Source organism: Balaenoptera physalus (assembly GCF_965194825.1).
Source record: "Balaenoptera physalus genome assembly, chromosome: 13".
Classification (NCBI taxonomy): Eukaryota; Metazoa; Chordata; class Mammalia; order Artiodactyla; family Balaenopteridae; genus Balaenoptera; species Balaenoptera physalus.
The window spans coordinates 11,171,629-11,193,038 of NC_138892.1; the positions used below are offsets into that span (position 1 = coordinate 11,171,629).

Below are 21,410 nucleotides of genomic sequence, written 5' to 3' on the forward strand. Positions count from 1 at the left end.
TCTGTAAGAGGAGGGGTTGTCTCTGTGCTCCGGTGCAGGCCTTCCGCCCGCTCATCAGATAGGGTGGGTCCTTCCTCCTTGCTGACCATGATAAATGGCAGCAATTATGGGGAGAACAAAGCAAACACACAATGACCATTGACATGGGTGGTGTGGCAGGTGAGCTCACGGCCACACAATCCATTTCGAGCCTCACAGCCACCACTTCTTAGCTCTGCGTGCCTTTGGGCCAGACTCAAAACCTCTTGGAGCCTCAGTTTCCTCATCCATAAAATGGGCTCGGTAGTCCCATCTCACAGGACTGTCGCAGGACCAGGAGGCGGCCGGTTGGCTCTGGCCGACGCCAGCGCTGTGCTCTGTGTCCAGCAGGGGGCGCCGCGTAACCTTCCCCTCTCCGCTTGGCGTCCTCAGCCGCTCCGCTCTGCCGGACTCGGCTCTATTCGGCACCACTCGGATCCACTCGGTCAGACCCGGCGATAATCGGCCGGACACGCTGGGCTCGGCCGGACTCGGCTCTGCTCGGCCAAGTTCGGCTTTGCTCGGTTCTGTTCGACTCCGCCGGGAGCTGGACTCGCAAAGGCCCCTCCCCGGCGCCGCAGCGGCTCGTTTCTCTTGTCTCGCTGTCTGCTTCCCGGTTAGAGGCGCGGTGGCCGGAGCAGAGCCGCTCCCTCCGTCCACAAGCCGGCGGGTTTCTCCGTGGCGGGAGTCTGGTCTGGCTGAGCGCTAGGTGGTGCCGAGAGTGGCTGCAGCTGGCGGCAGTCTTTTCCCAGGGTTTGAGCCCGAAGCGGGTGGGCATGGAGGGGCTTCCCCGGCTTGGGGGTGGGAGTCACTCCCCTTAATTCTGCGGAGAGAAGCGGGGAGGATGGCGCTGGCCTCCCGCGTGCCTTGGCAACCCCATCATCTGGCTCTGCCGCTAGTCAGCCGTGGGGAGGGAGCCAGTTGCTGCACCTGTTTCCCTGAGCCTCAGTTTCCCACTCTGTAACAACAGGGTCCTCGTCAGGGTCCAGGAGGACTGGGATGGGGCTGGCTCTTTCCTTCTCTGGGCCCCTTGGGGATTCTCTTTCCCCTTCTGTAAAATGGGATTAAACTCGCCCAACTCGGATTAACACCCGTAGGAACACAAATGGGTTGCTGAAAAGCCCAGGACGGAGAAACTGAGTCCGGAGAGCGAAGTTCACCCGGGATCACCCAGCTAGTCGAAGGAGGGGTATGCAGAACCCGGAAGCCGAGTGAGCGAGCTGCCTTGGAGAGAGAGGGTCTCATTGGACCCTCTGCCCACTTTGCAGGAAGTGGGGTTTGGAGGAAGAAGTGAGGGAACGGGCGCCCCAGCCAGCCCCTAGCACGTCTTAGTGGGCCCTTCATCTTCCTCCTTCTCCCCTCCTTAGCTAAGAAGGGGGCGGGTGGGGAGCATCACAAGCCCGGGGTGGAACGGGGTGGGTGCCAGGCGCATAGCCTCTCCCCAGTTGGTGGCGCTCACGGTTTCCTTTGTTTAGTTTCTTTATTACCGTCCTAGAACAATTAGATCTGTGACTTGCCAAACACGACTTGCATAGCTGACTCTGGGAATCATGTTTTGGGTTCTGTCTCACTTTTTGACAGGCACACATTTTTCAAAAATGCATGAAGGGTTCTTGGTACTTTGTAAGCACTGACTAAATGTCACTATTTTTATATCTTCTTCCCAACCTTGGGCTGGAAGGTGGATGTGGCTAGGAGCTTGGTTCTGAGAGTTGGTGAGTGTGTGCCTCATCTGTGTGCATGAGGAGAATGGGCTCATGCCCTCACCCTATTCAAGGTTTAACCCCGGAGAAGCACTGCTTGGTGGCTGGTGTAGAGTACCCCCATGGGTAATCCCACCAGGCTGCTCAGATGGTCTTGGCCTCCTCATGTTCCTCTGGCCTCGGGTCACCAAGGCTCAGAGGTAGGGAGACATGCCCAAGGACACAAAGCTAGAAGGAGGTGGAGCTGAGACGTAACCCAGTTTTGTCTGCCCCAGGGCTGGGGCTCTTGTCTCCAAGCTGCCTGGCTGGCCTGCTGGGGAGATCCTCAGAATGGCTGGGAGACCAAGGGCTGATGCACAAATGGGGTAATTTGCGACATGGTGAAAGAGAGAGGGAGGAAAAATATTAGAGTAGTGTATAATATTCCTGAGTCCTGCTCTCTTGTCTGCCCTGCCCCCAGCCAGCTGCCTTGGACCAAGGCGAGTTAAGGGACCCTTTTCTGGGGCATTGACATTGGCTGGGAGTCAAAGGAGCTGGTCCTAGAACCTGATGAGAATCATGTGCTTTTCCAGACCTCAGCCTCCTCACCTGTCAAGTGAGATGAGGCTCCTTCTCTGCAGAGGGGCTGTTGAGCGAGGCAGGGAGCACACAATGGGCCCTGGACCAAACCACTTCTGTGTCCCCACCCTGCTTCTCCACATCCCCCATCCGTCTTCCCTTCTCTTCGCAGTTTCCTCAGATGCTAGGCTTCCTAAGCCAGATCTCCGTGAGACAGCCAGGAGCTGTGTTCTGCTCCAGTGCTGCTGACTCAGCCCTTTTCCCTCTGGTGGCAGCAGTGAGGCGAGGGTGGGGAGGGGGCTCCCGCGCCTCCCTCCCTCCCTCTGCAGCCCTGGCTCCGTGCCCTGGGAATGCTGCCTGGGGCAGGGCCACGTAGAGGGCATAGTCAGTGTGGACCTGGCAGTTTCCCCAGTGTCCTTAAGCCTTCCATCTGCTTTCCTTTGGGGCCCCTTGAACCCCTAAGTAGGCCTGGGGTGAGGGTGGGGTACTCCAAGTGGGTCGGGAGGGGGAAGCAGCACAAAACTAGAAGTTGGGGGAGTCTGGCTCTCATCCCAACTTGGACTCCAGTCTGCTGTTTGACCTTGAGCCAAAGACTTGCCCTCCCTGGTCACAGTGTCCCTGCTGGACAGATTAAGGAATTGGATTAGATCATCTCTAAGGGTCCTTCCAGGCCTGGATATTCTGTTGTGTGTTTATCCCCCAAAGTAATAAAAAAAACAGAAGCTGAGAGATGGGAGATGGTCAAGGACACACAGCCAGGGCTGTTCCATCCTCCACACTTTGCCCAGCTGTGAGTGGGGCCTGGCAGTTAGTGCCCAAAGCCCCAGACTTCAAAAAATCCCCCTAGGTCGCTGCATTCTTGTGTCTCCTGAGAGTGATAATGTCACCACCTCTCTCTGCCCAGGGGGCAGGCCCTGAATTGCAGCCTTTGCCCACAACCGTGCCCAGCTGTGCCATCGTGGGAACTCCGGTAGGACAGAGAGCACTTCCATTCTGTAGGGTTGTGGTTCCTCTTCACTAACTGTGTGACCCTGTGTAAGTCACATCAGCTCCCACCACTAGCTCCCTTTCCCAAGAAGAGTAAAAAAATGGATGTAAATACCCTTTGGCTCCCAAAAACCCCTGCAAAGATGAAGCCTGGCCCAGGCAGTAAGTACTCAACAAATGTAGAATGAGAGGGGGCTAGAGGGCGAGGGATGTTTGAGAGAGTCTTTGCACAGGGGTCTCTGACCCCAGGGAACCAGGGCTGCAGCCTTTGCAAAGCCTCCTGCAGTGTACCCAGAAGGAAGCAGAGGCCCAGGGGCATTCTGTACAGGCTGCGCTCCTGTGACCTTGTTGGGGGTCATTTCCACAGGTGGATTGGCTGTAGAAGACCAGGAAGATGGATAATCATGGCAGCATTTCCAGGCAGAGGAGGAGGACTTTGGTGTCCATTGGGGGTGGGGCTATTGACCTGGCTGCCACCCTTCCCTGATACTCTTACCTGATCTCGGAGGAGGTGAGACCTTCACTCAACAAACATTTACTAAACTTCCTCTTGTGACTGGCACGAATGGGGCTGGGGAGTGGAGTTCTACAGACAACTAGGATCTGAGAGGGGAAGGGACTGGCCAGTGGGTGTCAGTGCCAGGATTTGAACCTGAGGCTACTGGGCTGGTGCCCATGCCCCCTCCATGCCTCCTGCCTCAGTGACTCAGAACTAACGAGCTCTTCAGCCTAGGCTGGAGCCCCCGGCATGGGGATTCCAGCACTGCCTTCCCCTTCCTGAGCAACTTCTGGGGCTCCCTGCCCTTCCCCCTTCCCAGCCTCGATTTCCCATCAGGGGCCTCAGACCCCTTCCTGCTGGAACTTTATGGCATCTCTGAATTAAACAAGACCCTCTAGGACCACCAAAGAGTTAAGCCAAGGAAATCCTCAGCTCCCTGTATCTCCGAAGAACCCAGAGGCTGGAGGGGAGGGAGCAGGGAGGAGGGGAAGTGGGAAGCCAGCTCAGCCCGCTCCCTCCGCCCTCCCTCCCTCCCTCTGCTCTGCCTCCATCCCTTTCTCCCTCCCTCCTTGGCCAGCCCTCCGGGCCTGGGATTCTGGGCCAGCAACAAGTTATAATTGCAAACATGGACCAAGGAACCAGAGGCGGCCCAGAGGCCCGGGGTCCGTGAGCTGCTGTTTGAGGCTGCAGGACACTGGGTGAGTGATGGGAGGTCCTGCAACTTCCTCCAGCAGGGCAGAGGGGGTTGGGGTCAGAGCCTGGTATTCCTCTCCTTTCTCCTCTCTTCCTGGACACATCTCACATCTCGGGGCCCTGCTCTCTCCTTCTGACCCCGGCCAGCCCCTCTAGGGTCTCCCTTCCCCATTCCCTCCTTTGACTGAGACTTTAGCCCTGGTGAAGGGCTGCCCTCCGATGCTCCTGTCTTGTGCCCACCCCTGTCTGGACAGGCACCAACTCAGCTCAGCAGGGCCTGGCCCTCCCCCCACCCCAAAGAGGCCCCAGTTCCCTCATGGAGGCAGCAGGGACTCCCAAATCACCCCCAATGGCGTGGTCCCTCACATTTGATCCCTGTGTGACACCTTCCTCCAGGGACAGTCAGTGACCATGGCTGTGGTTATTATTACTTTTGTTAAAGGCTGCTTTGCTTCCTGCTTCCTGCATCCCCCCTCCCCACCCCCCAACCAGGTCACAGTTCTGTGTCACAGATTTTTTGACTCTCAGCTGGCTAGGCCAACAGAAATGTCCCCAGACAGTTTTAATCCTCTGGGAACAGTTCTGCTCTTCCTATCCCATGCAGGCCCTGGGGAGAGGTTGTGTTGGCCAGCAGAGAAAGGAACAAACGTTTAATTACGAGTCTTTTACAAGTCAGGCAATTTCCCTGCATTTAAATCCTCCCAAATAACCTGGGGAGGAAGGTGGTGTTGTCTCCTCCTTGTAAATGTCAAGGAGCAAGAAGCCCAGAGACGTTAAGCCACTAGCCCTCGGTCACACAGCTTGTAAACTATTCTGGGATCTCCAGTCTGACTCCAAAGCCTCATCTTTTCCCATGAGGTCACATCTATGGGAAGAAAAAGAGGGGATTTTGCTCTTCTCAAAACCACTGGGATGTGTAATTTACGAATAAAAGCTAAGGGTCATAATCTCGGACAGAAGGGATGTTGATCTCTGAAGATTTGACGTGCCTTATTGAGCAGAACCAGGAAAGCAGAATGGGGGCCGGGGAGGCAGGGGAGGCTTGGGAATGATCATCTTCAGGAGAGGGGTGATGGCTCTGGAGACTGCCTGCCCACCCCCCTCTTCTCCTGCTCCTACCCCGCCCGCAGGGAGCAGGGAGGGGGTTGTTGGGGGGAGGCCTCCTGCCCCTTTAAAACCCAACTCCTACCTCGGTGTTCAGGTTAGGTTAGAATGGCATTTAAAAAAAATAATAATTTTATCTTCTCTACACATATTAACCACAGAAAAATATTTTTGAATTGTACTAAATGTTAAAGGAGAACAAAAGGAAATAAACAAAGAACACCAGAAGTGTAAAAACCAGTCTGGTTTCAAAAGTGTTTCTGATCCTGCGATAACTCGGTTCCAGCCCCCAAAGACTGCCACCACCTCAAAGGCTCTTTGCCTGGCTTCCTGCCCACCCAGCCCCGGCTTGTCTCCAGTCACTGCTGTCCAGGCTGCTTTCTGCCCCTCTCCGTGAACTCTGGATCCCTTCTTGGCCAAGGCCAAAGACAGATCCTCACAAACCCTTGGACTTTCCTGTTCCTTTTGAATTTTCCAGACCTCCTGGTTCCTGCCCCTTAGTTCCAACTTACCACCTTGGCAGCTGATTGGCAGGTCTATGATGATTGACACGACCATCTTCCAATGAATTTACTCTCTCCTGCTCCTTTCCCTGCAGGGCTTCTTGTGTGAGGTTGAGTTGGTAGGTTGTTGACTGTACAAACATGCTGAGCAAGGAGGTGGGCTGACACCAGCTTCACACCTTCAGTGTGCATTTCTGCAGGGACTTCTTTTGTTTGTTTGTTTCTAATTTGTCTGTCCCGAGGGGCACCTTCTTCTACCTCGCCCTCCAGTGACGGTGGAGTCTGGGGCAAGAAGACAAGCCAGAGGGAGGTTGGGAGGGTGGGAAAAGCATTTTACAGTCTCATTGGCTATGACACATAGGCAGCAGGGCATCTTCCTCACCCACCCCAGCAAACGCCCCCCAGGACCCTCGTCTTCAGAGGGGGTCCTCCTTCGTGGGCCCACGTGTGCCAGAGATGCCCAGGGACTGGGTTCCAGGAGACTCAGCCTCCAGGCCCTGCACTACCACAAGTCTCTTTGTGACCTTGGAGAACTTGCTTCCCTGTGTAGGCCTCTGTCTTCTCATCTGTTAAATGGGGGCACTAATGCCCCCTCCCCGAGTTATGTCAGGAACGCACGTGCTGTGGGTGGTGGCATCCGCGCTGGGCATCAGCAGAGTGTAGATGTCAAGGTAATGTATTTGTGTCCCTCCTTCCCTGCTCCAGGTCGCCATGGGGATAGCTGCCCTGGGCCTCCTCTGGGCAGTGCTCCTGCACCCTCTCTCTGTGTTTGGAATCCCCACCGAGGAGCCCACCTCTGGGGAAGCCGTGGCCTCTAGTTCCCCTGGGCTCTGTCGACGGTGCTGTGACTCTGAGGACCCCCTGGTCCTCGCTGATGCTGCACATGAGTCCTTGGCCTCTCCGTCCGCCCTCCCGTACATGCTGCCTGAGGTCAGGCCCTACATTAACATCACCATCCTGAAGGGTGAGGACCCACATGTGGCTTGGGCTGGACTGGCCTGGTCGGGGACAGGGAGGGCGTGGGGATCTCTTCCTGGGCTCAGGGAGGTGAGGTGGAAGGAGCAGAAGAAACCTGGACAGAAAACTGTCCCAGACCTTTTCTTTCATTCACACATTTATTAAGTACCTACTGCATACCAGGACCATTCTGAATTCTGGGATGGAGCGTGTACACATCAGACGGAGATGCCACCACTGTGGAGCTTCTGTTCTAGTGGGGGAGGCAGACAGTGAGCAATAAACGTATCACCCAAGTTAATGAGACGGAAGGTGATAAATGCTATGGAAGTGATGAGGTGGAGCAGGGTAAGGGGTGTCTGGAGTGCAGCTGTGGGAGGCAGGTTGCATATTAAATGGGGGTGGTCAGTGTAGGTCTCACTGAGAAGGTGGGGAGAAGCCACGTGGATCTCTGGGGAAGAGCATTCCAGGCAGAGTGCATAGTAGGTGCAAAGGCCCTGGGGCCAGAGTGGACCTCATGTGTTTAAGGAACAGGGGGCAAGGGGAGGAGCAAGGTTGGAGACAAAACAGATCAGACGTGGGCTCCTCCTCTGAGTGAGATGGGGAGTGGGGGAGGGTTTGAGCAGAGGAGGGACCTGGCCCAGCTTAGGTTTCAAATGGATCACTCTAATTTCTGTGGAGAATAGACAAGGGTAGAATCGGGGAGAGCCGTGGGGGCCACTAGGGCCGCCCAGGTGAGAGCTGGCTGCCTGTCCTCTAAAACCAAATCTCAAGGAAGCTACTTCTGCTGTTGGGGGCTGTGAATGGCTAGTCCTGGGGCCAGCCCTTGACATCCTTAACCTCTGTCTTTGCTCACGACAACCTCGCAGGTTCAGTATGTTGTCATTCCTCCCACCTTGCAGATGGGGAAACTGAGCCTCTGAGAGGGGAGGAGCTCTCCTGGGGTCTCACAGCTGTTAGGGGCAGAGCTAGGATTTGTCGCCGAGGACTCCAGAGGGTCAGCTGGCACCTGAGACCCTCGCGCCTTCAGATTTTGTAGTTGAGGACCCCTCTTGTCCTCTCCCTACTTTGCCCACCACCTCACACATCACTGCTTCCCCAAGGCCAACAGAGCCCTCTGTGTGAGGTTGACGAGGTGCTTGGGTGCTGACTGCACTCCCCCCTCACTATCCTCCTTAAGACCCCATGTCACCTCTCCTGGGCCAGGCTAGCTGCCTGCTGGGCAGAAGGCGCCTGGCTGGTGTCAGGAGTCCGGGGTCCCAGCCCCAGCTCTGCAGCTCCCTTGCTGCGTGGGGCAGGCTTGTCTCTCCCTCCCTGGGCTTGCTGCCTCATTTGTAAAAAGGAGAAGGTAACCCCCTCTTATAACTACCCTTCACGCCCTCCCTTGGGGCTGGGGCGAAACAAGTGCTCTGCAAGCTGTAACGTGCAGGGCACATGATGAGGTAGGTAGTTCACCAACGAGGCCAGTGAGGAAGACCTCCACAGAGCCATGGACCCCCTCCTGCCTGCTTCTCTCCAGGCTTCTCCTCCGAGGGCCTGTGCCCTCTTTTCTGCCCCTTCTTTCTCTCTTCCCAGCAGCATTGCCGTGGTCATAGGGGACCCCGGGACAACACAGGACTGTCTAGTTCATTCAGAGGGCTGAGGCTAAGGGTGTGATTGCAGGCTCTGTGACAGGCAGCAGGGAACTATTTGGGATCTGGTCCCTCAAGAAGTAGGTGGTAAAAAAGTAAAAAGTAGGTGGTCACCTGCTTTTCTTGCGTTCAAGATCAGCCTGGAACAAGGGCTGGCCAGAGGCGTGCCTGCCTGGGAACCAGGGCAGATGCTGCCAGAGCCCTGGGCAGGGGGAGGTGGGCTGGGCAGTGCTGGGTGAATCGTCCTGCCTCGTATCTGCAGAGTTCACCCGGTGCTTTCCCAGAGGGCTCAGGAACATCCCTGTGAGGTGCGCGTGATCCTCTTCAAGATACAGACAAAAAAATCCCAAGACACCAACATGAAGGCCCCAGGTCGTGCAGAGGGGCGGTAACGCCCACCAAGGGCTGCCTGGCTCCGACTCTGGACACTTCCGTCCGGGTGATCCCTTCTCTGGGGCAGAAATGCCACGCCCACATCCCCCTGGAGTTCCGCCGGGTGCAGTGACAACTGGGGTCCAGGCCTGGTCTGGCAGAGACCACAGTGAGAGCCTCGCTGCTGAGGAGGGAGCAGGCTGGCGTGGAGACAGACCGCAGCTGGTGTCCTGCTTCCCTGCCCCTAAGCCGTGCCACCCGGCCGAGTCCCTTCACCTCCCTGTGAGTGGAGGTGGACATGGTGTCTCCTTTAGAGGGGCGCTCGGGGTGGCGATGCCTGGCATGCAGTAGGTGCTCAGTAGGTGCTGGCTCTTCTCTGGCCTGCCGTCTCTGGGCAGGGGCGAGCCTTCTGCAAACGCTTTGGAGCCCCCTGGGTGCAGGCGTGGGTGCCTGCTCTGACTTTTCTCCTTTTTGTCTCCGCAGGTGACAAAGGGGACCGAGGCCTGCTGGGCTCGCCCGGGAAGCTGGGCAGGGAGGGCCCCCGGGGGGAGCGCGGCCCCCAGGGCACCAAGGGTGCCAAGGGGCAAGCAGGCAGCCCCGGCAGCCCGTGTCAGATGCGCTTCTCAGCCTTCTCGGTGGGCCGCAAGACGGCCCTGCACAGCAGCGAGGGTTTCCAGCCGCTGCTCTTCGACACAGTCTTCGTGAACCCGGACGGGCACTTCAACCTGGCTGCCGGCCACTTCGTCGCCCCCCTGCGTGGCCTCTACTTCTTCAGCCTCAACGTGCACAGCTGGAACTTCAAGGAGACCTACGTGCACGTCGTGCACAACGACGAGGCAGCCGTCATCCTGTACGCGCAGCCCAGCGACCGCAGCATCATGCAGAGCCAGAGTGTGATGCTGGCCTTGGCACCCGGCGACCGTGTTTGGGCGCGGCTCTTCAAGCGTGAGCGTGAGAACGCCGTCTACAGCGACGACATCGACACCTACATCACCTTCAGCGGCCACCTCATCAAGCCCGAGGACGATTAGTGCCTCCCATGGGGCAGCTCTGGCCTGGGGTGGCCACGGGCAGGTCTGTCCCCTGCGGGGCCTCAGTCTGCCGGTCTGTAAAGTCGGCCCTGGGACCTGGCATTCTGGGCAGGCTTCCTCCTCTTTCCTTCCCTCCATCACCCCTCCCAGTCTGTTCGGGCCTCTCTCCTCTCTTGGACATTTTCAGAAACCTCCTAACCTAAATCTTCTAGAACTTTCCCAACCTTTTAGACCAGCACTTTTCAAACTTGAGTGTGCATCCGTATCACCCAGGGATTGTGCTAAAATGCTGGTTCTGATTCAGCAGGTGCGGCACGGACCCAGGATTTTGCATTTCTAGGACGTTCCTGGGTGATGCTGGTGCTGCTGGTCTATGGACCCAACTTGAGTAACCAGGTCCTATAACTTTCACAACATTCTGGTACTCTCTGAACATTCTGGAATCTTCCAAACATTCTAGAATCTTCCCAACATCCTTAAATTCTCTCATCCTTCTAGGATACCCCCTCCTCTTGTCTCTTGCGCCTTCTCCCTTCTCTCTGAACTCCTGTCTGCGCCCCGACTTGTGCAGCCACAGTTCATTGATTCAGTCATCAAATACTCACTGAGCGCCTGCTCTGTGCCAGGCTCCGGGAAGGCTGAGGTGAACCCGACACAGGCCCTGCTCTCGATGAGCACCCAATCCAGCCAGGGTGGGGAGACACAGGTTCTGAAACCAGACCCGGGGAAACACATGGGTCTCTGATCACACAAGTCTGTGTTCTGGGCATTCAGGCACTGTGGCCCCCCATTACCCACCACTCCCCAAGGCTGGCAGGATAGGGTACCCCAGGTGGGGGGAATCCTCTGCCTGGTCCTTTCTTTTTTGCCCAATGCCCATCATTAAAGCAAACCCAGGGGGGCCTTGGTCAGGGGAAAGGTGCTGTGAGGAGAGGACCCAGGGGTTAGGGGGCATTTTGGGGAAAGGGGGCCCAGACCCATAGCTCCCCACGCGGCTGGGATGGAAGCCTGTGAGAGCTCCTACCCTCCTCAGCACACGCCCTCCCTGCCCCGCTGCCGGGCGGCTGTCAGGGCCGTGCTCAGCCCGCTTTGCCAAAGGTGCTTGGGCCTCAGTTCTCCCACGCTCCCAGCCACTGTCAGACACTGACGTCTGTCCCCAGGTGCTCTGACCTCCTTGGTGTCTCTCGCCAGCCCAGTGCCTCCGGCTCTCCAGGCTCTGTTAAGGTGCTGAGGCCCCGGGTGGGCAGCTCCTGCCCAGCAGAGCCGCCTCTGGCCTGCTGCTGCCTTTACAAATGCTGCCGGGCAATGAGCCAGGACAGAGGGCACCGGGCTTTGGACCCCTCAGCAGGTCTGGGGAACCAAAGCGAGCAACATTCCAGGTCAATTGGGGGGACCCTCCTCTGAGCCATGATGCCAAGGGAGGCGCTGGGCGAGGCTGAGGCCAAGTGAGGGACATCAGGACTGCTGTCCCTTCCCCCTCTCCCAGGGTGGGACAGCCTGGTGGCACCCAGCCTTCCCCTTCCGCAACCCCAGGTGGCCTGAACCTCTCCCCAGAGGGAGACGGCCTCCGCCCATTGGTGCTTATGCGGACTCCAGGGCAGAGGGGGCCCCGGTGGTGGTCTCTGGTGCTTCCTCATAGCCAGGGGAGCCATGGCTGCATGGCTGGGGGCTGGCAGCAGGGCCTGACCCGGTGCCGTGAAGGCTGGTTCTGTACAACCACCCCCAGCCCGACTTCACCCCTGCCCTGCTTGTCCAGCATGATTAAAAGTTGTGCGTCTTCTTGGCAATTCAGCCTGGTTCTTTCTGCTCGGTTTCCTTTGCCCACCTTGGGAGGGCAGCCCATCCTGTTCTGCTGGGCCCAGGTTCAGGGCCCCAGAGGGACCAAGGCAGGCCAGGGCTCCATTCCACGTGCTCGCCACCCACAAAAGAACCAGCCCGCCTCGGTCACTCACTCAGCTGGTGTGCCTTGGAGGCAGTGGAACCAGCTCAGGGTCTGTCGTGCCGTGCCCTGGCTGTGGCCCCGGGAAAGTCCTCACATCTCGAAGCCTCAGTCTCCTTGTCTGTAAAATGGGAATGATGATCATCTATCTCATGGGGTGGCCATAAGGACTAGAAGGGAGGTTGCCCGGTGAGCACTGCATTCATCCTTTTTAAAAAAAATTTTAATTAATTAATTAATTAATTAATTTTTGGCTGCATTGGGTCTTCGTTGCTGTGTGCAGGCTTTCTCTAGTTGCGGCGAGCGGGGGCTACTCTTCGTTGTGGTGCACAGGCTTCTCGTTGCAGTGGCTTCTCTTGTTGCGGAGCACAGGCTCTAGGCGCGTGGGCTTCAGTAGTTGTGACACGCGGGCTCAGTAGTTGTGGCTCGTGGGCTCTAGAGTGCAGGCTCAGTAGTTGTGGTGCATGGGCTTAGTTGCTCCGCGGCATGTGGGATCTTCCCGGATCAGGGCTCGAACCCGTGTCCCCTACATTGGCAGACGGATTCTTAACCATGGCGCCACTAGGGAAGTCCCTGCGTTCATCCTTTGAACCACAACTACTGAGCACCTACTGTATGCTGGGTACGCCGCTAGGCTTGGAGGCTGCAAGTGGAGGCGCCATCCATCACCTCCCCATGGAGAACACCCATGGAGTTTATGTTCTAGTGAGGCACTTGGACGTGCTGAACAAACCACAGATCCTCACTTGGGGCTCTTGTCTCATGTTTTGTGTGTAATATTTGCCAGAGAACAGCTAGATATTCTCTGGTGGAAAGTGCCCCATGTCCTACAACGGGCAGTCTTGGTGGGTTCTGACTTCTAAGCTAGCATAGTAGCTACTCACATAAAAATACCTAATGTAATCAGTGGCGACTCCCCTTATTGGCTTGATGGGGGCATCTGCCCTGCCTGCGTGCCTGTGTCTGATGGCTCTCTGGGTACCACGTGGAAGAGGATGCTATACAGACAAATCCACCATAACTGCCCCAGGATTCACCTGAGCCTGCAGCCACCCAGGCAGGGGGAGACATAAGTCTTAGTTTCCTTGGAGCCCATCTGGCCCCCGAAGGAGGTTTCCCACCACACCTGAAGGCCTCGCAGCTCTCACCCAAGAGGCCCTAACAGGTCAGAGGCTACTCAGGGGAGCCGTCCCACTGCCCACTTTTGGCCCAGGATCTGCTGAAGTATCATCGGCCTCACCAGCACCCCTGCTCCGACATTGGTGGTAAAGGTCACCTCCAGTGCCAGGCAGGAGCCTTTGGTCATGGACATCATGAGGACTTGATTTGCTGATTACTGAGGCAGAAAAGCTTTTGACACTACTTGCCAAGCACCTGCAGGAGGACTGAAGCTTGCCCTTTGCAAGCTGAGGCGAAAGGCCCCAGACATTTCCAGACCACATTAGTTCAGGGCTCCAAGACCGGCAGCCCTCTGTTGTCTAATTGGACCTGCTACAAACACTTCTCCATCCATGCTTCAGAGGCGGCCTCTGGTCTGTCTGGGCTAGTTGTTCCCATGGCATCCCAGTTCCTGACTTGGAGGCATATCGTCAGTGGGGGGGTAAGAGCCACTAGATCTTTGTTATGGAGACTCTCCCAACAGGTAAGCTCTTGGTGGAGCTCCTTTGTCAAGGGCCCTGGGAAACCAGAGGCCCCCCTCAGCCCGCTGCCGGGTCTGTGGGGACAACATCCCTCTGGGGATCTGCAGTGTGTAGTCCTGGTGACCCCAGCGAGCTAGCGAAATGCCCGTGTAGCCACCTCCCCACCCCGGGGACCATCCCTTTCTTGCCCTGAGTGAGGACCGACTGTAATGGTGTTTGTGTATTAGCAGCAGCTGGCATGTGGGTCCTTGAAGAGTGGAGAGCGTTTGTTGGATGAATGACTTTTACTGAGCATAGGGAGAGAGGAACAGCGGGAAGCAAGAACCAGGAATCCTGGGCCAGGGGATAAGATCCTGCGACTCTCCTGCTCCCTCCCCTCCTGCCAGCTCCGCAGGCCTGTCTCAGTAGCCACATGCTGCCACGTGTACATCTGGAGGAAGGGAAAAACATGGGCAGAAACTCAACAAGATCAGAAACAGATGTCAAGAACATCATGGGTGGGGCTGAGCTGGGGAGAGCTGGGGCCAGTGGGTGGCTGCAGGAGCCAGAAAGGAAGGAGGGATTTCCATGACATGAGTCAAGAGGGCACGGAGCTAAGCCAGCGTGGCTGGGAGCAGCTGGTCTGCAAACCCAGGAAGATGGGAGGCTGGGTGGCCAGCAGCAAGGCTTGGGGTTGCAGCTCAGGGTCCGGATGAGGTGTGAGGTCGCCTGCAGGTGGTGGCGTGGACAGGAGGAAGTAGTAATTGGGGTGCGGGCACATGGAGGAAACAGGGGACCCTCTGCAGGGAAGCAGTGGTGTTGGTGTTCGTGGTGGGGTTGCCGGTGGCTGACTGCTCTTCACCACTGCTCGGAATGAGTTGATGCCGCAAACTCAGATGTACACAGAATAGAACTTGCTTTATTTCTCCATGACTAAGCTTAATTTCCATTCGGCTGAAGTTGAAGAAATGCGATTTTGGCCAGCTGGGGTTCTTCTCTTACCACATTTCCTGGGGGCTGCATCTGAGCGCCACATCCCGGCAAAGGAAGGGTCACCTGGCAGTGCATGTCCAAAGGACATCTGCTGAGTGTGTCAATATCCCCTCTGCTCCAGGCTCCCGGTTCCGCCTACATACCTGCTGAACTACGCCCATTCCTGCAGAGCCTCCTGGGTCCTCATTCCTCTTGGGACATCCGGGTCCTCTCTGCACGAGTGCTTATCTCACAAATTCGGTATCCCTCAGAGGGCCGTCTGAGCCCAGGCCTATCTGCCTGGATGCACTATCTGGCCATTTCTTCCCTGGGGTCTCAGCCACCTCCCCGGGGTTCTGCCTGGGAAGAGAGGAACAGCCCCTCTGAGTCTCAGATGCCCCAGACCTGCTGGGGGTCTTCCCTGGAGCCCTTGCCAGTCTCAGCTGGGAAGGAGGGGCTGGGATCCACATTCACCAGGAACCCCAGCACTGACACTCCTTTCCTCCCCTCTGCCTGCCTCCCCCCGGGGCATCTTGGGTGTTAGGGTAGAGGGGACTATGTGTCTACTCAGAGCATCCTCTCCCAAAGCTCTTGGCTGGGAATGCAGCTCTTTCCTTCTTATTTTGAAACGCAAGTACCTGGACAAGACTCCTTTCCTCTCTCTGCTTTTTGTTACATATCCTTGCTGTGTTTGTTAGGATGATCTTGGGTACAAGGAACACATATTGAACACAGAGCTTCAAAAAAGGAAAAATAACCCTAAATCCCAGGGTGGGGCAGCTCTGGGGCTGGTTAATTCAGCAGCTCAGCAAAATCACTAAGGACCCTGATCTGTCCCGTATTTCCACTCGGCCCACTTAGTGCAACAGCTTTGTTCTCAAGCCACCTTCCCTCAGGGCCACAGGATGGCAGCCACAAGGTGGTGGCCACAAGATGGCTGTCCAGGTGTCACATCAGGCATCACGAGGGGGAGTGAAAGAAGAGCTAGAGATTCTTTCACCCAGCAGCCCCTGCTCGCTTTTCATTGGCCAGAACTGATCATGTGACCACAACTAACCCAACCCCTGGGAAGGAGAACGGGACGATGGGAAGCAAGATTTGCCTGTGAGCCCCAAGGGTCTAGGCTGAACTCCCGAGTGAGATCAGAAGTGTTGTGGCCGGGGAGAAGTGGTCAAGAGCACTGCTGGTTCATTTCTCATCAAAGCTCTCCAGACACATCATCAGATGCGGCTATCTTCCTCGGCCAGGGTATCTTGGTTCTAGGAAGACTTCTCAGACTTGGGGGACAGCCTTGGCCCTGAGTGATCCCTGATCACAGCGCTTATCCGTTATTAGCCTTGCCCACTGGGCTTCGAGGTCTCGGGGCACGGGGGCTATAGCAGCACCAAATGTCATCACCTCTGCGAGCCCTCCCCAACCCTCCCCGCAAAGAGTTGAGCTTCCCTGAGATTAACCGAGGCTGCGGGAGACAGATGCTGCCTGGGTTCAGATCTAACCGGATAAAGGAGAGCAGGTCACCTCCTGACCTCTCTGTGCCTCAGTTTCCTCACCTAGAAAATGGGGATAATAATAACAGCATCTACCCCAGAGAGCTGTCGTGAGGATTAAAGGAGTAAGTCTATGAAAATCCTGGCGCAGAGTAGGCTCTTTATAGGTTTAAATATTATCTGAAGGTAGACATTTTATTATACTCATTTTTCAGAAGAAGAAACTGTATTTGGATAATTTCCTTCCTGTGTCATATGTTCATTCATTCAACAGTTTGGGGTTCACTACCCATGATTGGCCCTGCTCTGTGCTGGGCAGAGGGGGCAAAACAGTGAACAAAAGCCCATACGGTCCCTGCCCTCGTGGGGCTTACTGTCTAGTAGGGGAGATGAACGTTATACAGATCGTCACACTAGGACCTCACATTAGGGTAAGTGTTCTCAAAGTAATAATGGAAGAAGCTAATTTGGAAGGTTGGGGGGTTGGTCTGAGATGGCCTCTCTGAGGAAGAGGTGGTGCAGCTGAGCCCCGGAGGGTGAGAGGGGGAGACAGAACCGCAGGTGGAGGGACCCACGTGGGCAAAGGCCTGGAGATAGGAAACTGCTCAGCACTTCCCAGAAACTGAAAGAAAGGCCAGGAGGCAGGAAGGAGCAGGTGTGCAGGACCTGGGATTTTGGATCTAGCCGGTGGGCGGCATCTGAAGGAGGTTAAGGTCATTGGGTCAGAGGTGGATGCCGGATTCAAACCCACATCCTGAGCTATTATTTCTCGGAGGCTGCAACACCTCCCCAAGCTCTTTGGTCAGTCTCATGATAGGGCAGGACTCCCTTACAGGAGTCTGTGAGGAGCTCGTGCCCTTGCACCTCGACACCCACAGCCAATGGTGTGCTGGAGCCAGATTGCACATCACAGTGTTAGCTTGAGATCGGCCGTGGTGGCAGTACCTACACCATAGAAATTGGCAAAAGTTACAATTTTAATTTTTTCAAAAGAAGGCCTTCTTTAAAAATGCAGCCCCCACTGGGGCTTCCCTGGTGGCGCAGTGGTTGAGAATCCGCCTGCCAAGGCAGGGGACACAGGTTCGATCCCTGGTCTGGGAAGATCCCACATGCCGCGGAGCAACTAAGCCCGTGTGCCACAACTACTGAGCCTGTGATCTAGAGCCCGTGAGCCACAACTACTGAGCCCGCGTGCCGCAACTACTGAAGCCGCGTGCCTAGAGCCCGTGCTCCACAACGAGAGAAGCCACCGCAATGAGAAGCCCACACACTGCAATGAAGAGTAACCCCCGCTCACCGCAACTAGAGAAAGCCCGCGCGCAGCAACGAAGACCCAACACAGCCAAAAATAAATAAACAAAATAAATAAATTTATTAAAAAAAAAAAATGCAGCCCCCCGGTGGTTTGCCAGGCATGTACCTCCATTGCACTGACCATTCAAACTGGGCTGGAGTCCCTGGGCCTCTCACACAAGGTGAAGGGGTGGCCAGGCTTGGGTGGGGCAGGGCCCTGTGAGGGAGGTACTTTGGGTGTGGTCCCCAGGCTCAATTTCCTCTTTCCCTGGGACCCCTCACCACCACTTTACCCTACCCAGGGCCGTTCTCTCTACTTTACCCTGCCCCCTGGTGGCCAGGGTACTTGGTAGCTGTAAGGGAGTCCCCAACCCCAGCAGAGCCACTGCTGGAGCTGACCACGGAGCCTGGGGCTGCCCTGATCTTTCCCTTCCCGAGATTTGGTTGGGGCTCAAGCTCCTTGCCTTCATTTCCAGTGTCACCTTTTTTCAATGTTAACTAACAGGAGTTGAATTCTAAAAGGACCTCAACTAATGTACCCCAGGTCCGCAGAAATGCAAACCACTTACCTGAGAGGGAGCACTGAAGGACAATAGGTCATTTCAAGTCTGTCACCACTAATCAAGCGTCTCCAGGAGGCTCTAGGCATCTAAAAACACCTGGGACAAGTCAGATCCTCTCAAGGGCTCCTAGTTCATGGGAAAGCCTAGACCTGCGGGCAAACTAGGGAAGTACAGTACACTGGGGACTATAAAAGAAACTTGTATATGGTGCAAAGTTTGTATAAAGGTGGGTAGCTCAGAAGAGAGAGCAACCAACTCTGCCCATATATATTTGGGTCTTGAAGGATGAGTAGGAGTTTGCTAGGAGGAAGGTGAAGAAGGTTGCAGGTAGTGTTCCATTTTGTTCAATCCAATCCACAAATCCCGCAAATACTTTTTGAGAACAAGTCCACCTCATCCCATGTGGAACTCCTAGGCTGGCACGGGCAAAGGTGTGGACTGGGGATATTGGGGCACATTTCAGGGAGCTATCAGTTGCTGTGCAAACTTAGGAGACACTCTATATTTTTTTATCCCTTCTCCAGTGCTGCCTGGCTCCGCCCTTCTTTCAGATTTTCACATCACCTGCTCGTGAGGTCTCCTCTAGCCGCCTCATTTAAATCTGTGCTCCCGATCCCATGTATCCTGCTCTTTCCTTTCCCCCAGCGCTTGTCTTCTCCGAACTCCCTACGGAAGTTGCTTGGCTGTTGCGTTTATGGTCCCTGGCCGCCCACGGCCACTGCCTCCCCACATCCCCACCCCCACCATACTGTAAGCTCTACACTGTTATAATCCATGAGCCTCGAAGAGAGCTTCCCACATAGTAGGTACTCAATAAAAATTCGTTGACTGGATAAATACAAGTCCTAGAATTTGGGGAGGTTAAGGGTGTATGCGGGGAGGTCTTCCCTGCTTGCCCCAGTCAAGCAAGGATCTGTTTTATTTTTCCCTGGCATGTGTTTTATTTAAACTAGGCCTACTCTATGTCTTTTTATACTCATTATGACCACATTTTCTAAAGACAAAATTGCCTATATAGTCTTAAAAACGATTTCTCCTGCCTTGTTACTTTATTTAGATAAAACCTTGAAAGGTTTAGAATCAAATCACATGAACTTACTCTTATCATTTGACACTAGGACTGTCCTGAAAATTCAACCTGACAGTCATTGTACTGACGTGCTCCCTTAGTTATAGTTATGTGCATATTTGTCCTACTCCCTTACTAAGAGACACTTCCTTGAGTTAGACAGACTTCAGGTCCCACACGTCCTGTGACTCCCCCAGTGCCCAGCACGGTGCTGCCAGTAGGTGCTCAGTAAATCCCTGTTAGGTTAATGAAGGGATGAATAGACACCTTCTCAACCCAATGCCAAGACCTTCCTTCTTCCATCCTTCCAACCTTGCCTCTATTCATCCCTCCATCCCTCCCTCTATCCATCCATCCCTTCATCTGTCCTTCCATTCCTCCCTCCATCCATCCATCCCTCCCTCCACCCATCTATCCCTCCATCCATCCCTCCATCCACCCATTCTTTCAACAAATACAATTTGAGCACCTACCCTGAGCCACACATGGCTTTAGGTGCCAGAGAAGCCATGGGTCTCCATGGACTTGACCTGTGACCTTGAGGAACCATAATCCAGCCAGGAGGACAGACCCCAAACAAATCCTTGACCAATGCCCAACCAATTATAAATGACAGCAAATGCCTGGGGGAGAAGGGCAGGTGCTGGGACTGAACAGGCCCGTGTCTGCTTTAGACAGGGTGGGGCTGGCCCGGGAAGGCTGCAGCGGGAGCTTAATGGGAGTGTGGGTGAGGGTCAAGGCAGGGAAGAGCTTTGAGCCCTCCAGGAGTTGACAGGCAGCCAGGGGCAGGGGCAGCGCGGCTGGGTCTTTCAGGGCAAGGAGGTGAGGTTGCTTCACAAGTGCAGTGGGAAGCCTTTGGGGGCTTTTAAGCAGGGACAGGACATTATCTGATTTTCATTCTAAGAGGACAGCAGCTGAGGCCAAAAGCATGGCAGTGGTACTTGGGAGGCAAAGGGATGGCCGGCTGAGCAGGACAAGGGAGATGGAGGGCCGAGAACGTGGATGGGGCCCGGAAGTGCAGGACTGTGTGTCCTCGGCACTCGGCTAGTTAGGGTTGGAGGTGGAGGTGTTCGCCTTCCCCAGGGCTGAGAGAAGGAGATGCAGGAGGAGCAGAGGGCCGGGGCCTGGGGCTGTCTCAGGAACCCATTTCTGGTCTGTACTGACTAGAGGAAGGTGAGGAACCACCTGGGTTAAGTTCCCTGCTCTGAATCTGAGGGTTAAGTGGGATGAAGGAATCTGGGAGGCTGGAGGCCAGGGTTTAAACCTCTGCTATGCTGTGTGACCTAAGGCTGATAGCTGTCTCTCTCTGGGCTCAGACTCATCATCTCTACAGGGAGAGGATAGACCTGAGAGTCTCCAAGATTCCTTGCAGGTCACTGCTCTTGGCTTTCCTTGGGTTTCCCTCATGCTGCCTTCCTGGAATCAAGGGGCCCTGCTTGCTTCCCCCTCTTGTCCTGTGGGCACCTGGAGCCCCCAGGGTGGATGCAGCCACTGTCTACTTTGGGCCATTCTCCTTGCCTTCACCCCACCTCCCTCCTGCAGAACAAGCCTGGTGTGGAGGCTGGGGAGAGGCATGCATCGCCCTCTGGTGGCAACTTCTGGGCCCACATGTCACCGTGCCCTGCAGTGTTTTAACTCAAGCGTTTCTTTGTTTTTGTTTTTTTGAAAATATTTATTTATTTATTTATTTGGTTGCATCCGGTCTTTGTTGTGGCAGTCTGGCTCCTTAGTTGTGGCTTTCCGGCTCCTTAGTTGCGGCACGTGGGCTCCTTAGTTGCAGCATGCAAACCCTTAGTTGCGGTATGCATGTGGGATCTAGTTCCCTGACTGGGGATGGAACCTGGGCCCCCTGCATTGGGAGCACGGAGTCTTAACCACTGTGCCACCAGAGAAGTCCCAACTCAAGTGTTCTTAAGGCATTTATTGAGCGCCCTTTGTGTGCAGAGTACTGAGGCAGGCGTGGAGGAGGTGGGCAATGAGGGGGAGGGGGAAGGGATCCTGCGTGGGTGCTCAGAGCTCAACTCGAGAGTCGCCGACCTGCGCTCAGATCCTGATTACGAGGAAGTCCTGCGTGTCCTCATCTCTACGTGGGAGCCATGGTAGAGGGGGCTCCTGTGGTTGCAGTGGGCATTAAATGGCATCGTGCGTGGAGCACGTATCAGCCTCACTCCCCGCCCAGGACACAGGCAGGGAAGAGCTTTGAGCCCTCCAGGAGTCAGGCTGTGTTTATTACACACGCGTGCTCAGGGCCTTCAAGAGAGACTGCCGTCAAGAGGGGTGCACTGCTGTGTGCGTGGACACGCTGGCCTCGGGGTTCCTCCAGGCAGGGTGGAGCTCAGCTGCTGAGGAGCCCCTTCCAGTGCTGGCCAGTGCTCTGGTGGAGGGTCCCCCAGGCAGCTGCTGTGGGAACGG

The 21,410-nt window shown here is 55.7% G+C and overlaps 1 protein-coding gene across 1 annotated transcript; it reads left to right on the forward strand.

Annotated features, from left to right (window-relative positions):
• Positions 1-4,307: 4,307 nt before the first annotated feature.
• On the forward strand, positions 4,308-11,843 carry C1QTNF6 (C1q and TNF related 6). The gene is made up of 3 exons (XM_082422221.1): positions 4,308-4,463; positions 6,771-7,029; positions 9,509-11,843. The coding sequence occupies exons 2-3, from the start codon at positions 6,777-6,779 to the stop codon at positions 10,054-10,056; spliced, it is 801 nt and encodes a 266-aa protein (XP_082278347.1). The 5' UTR covers positions 4,308-4,463; positions 6,771-6,776; the 3' UTR covers positions 10,057-11,843.
• The last annotated feature ends 9,567 nt before the right edge of the window (positions 11,844-21,410 follow it).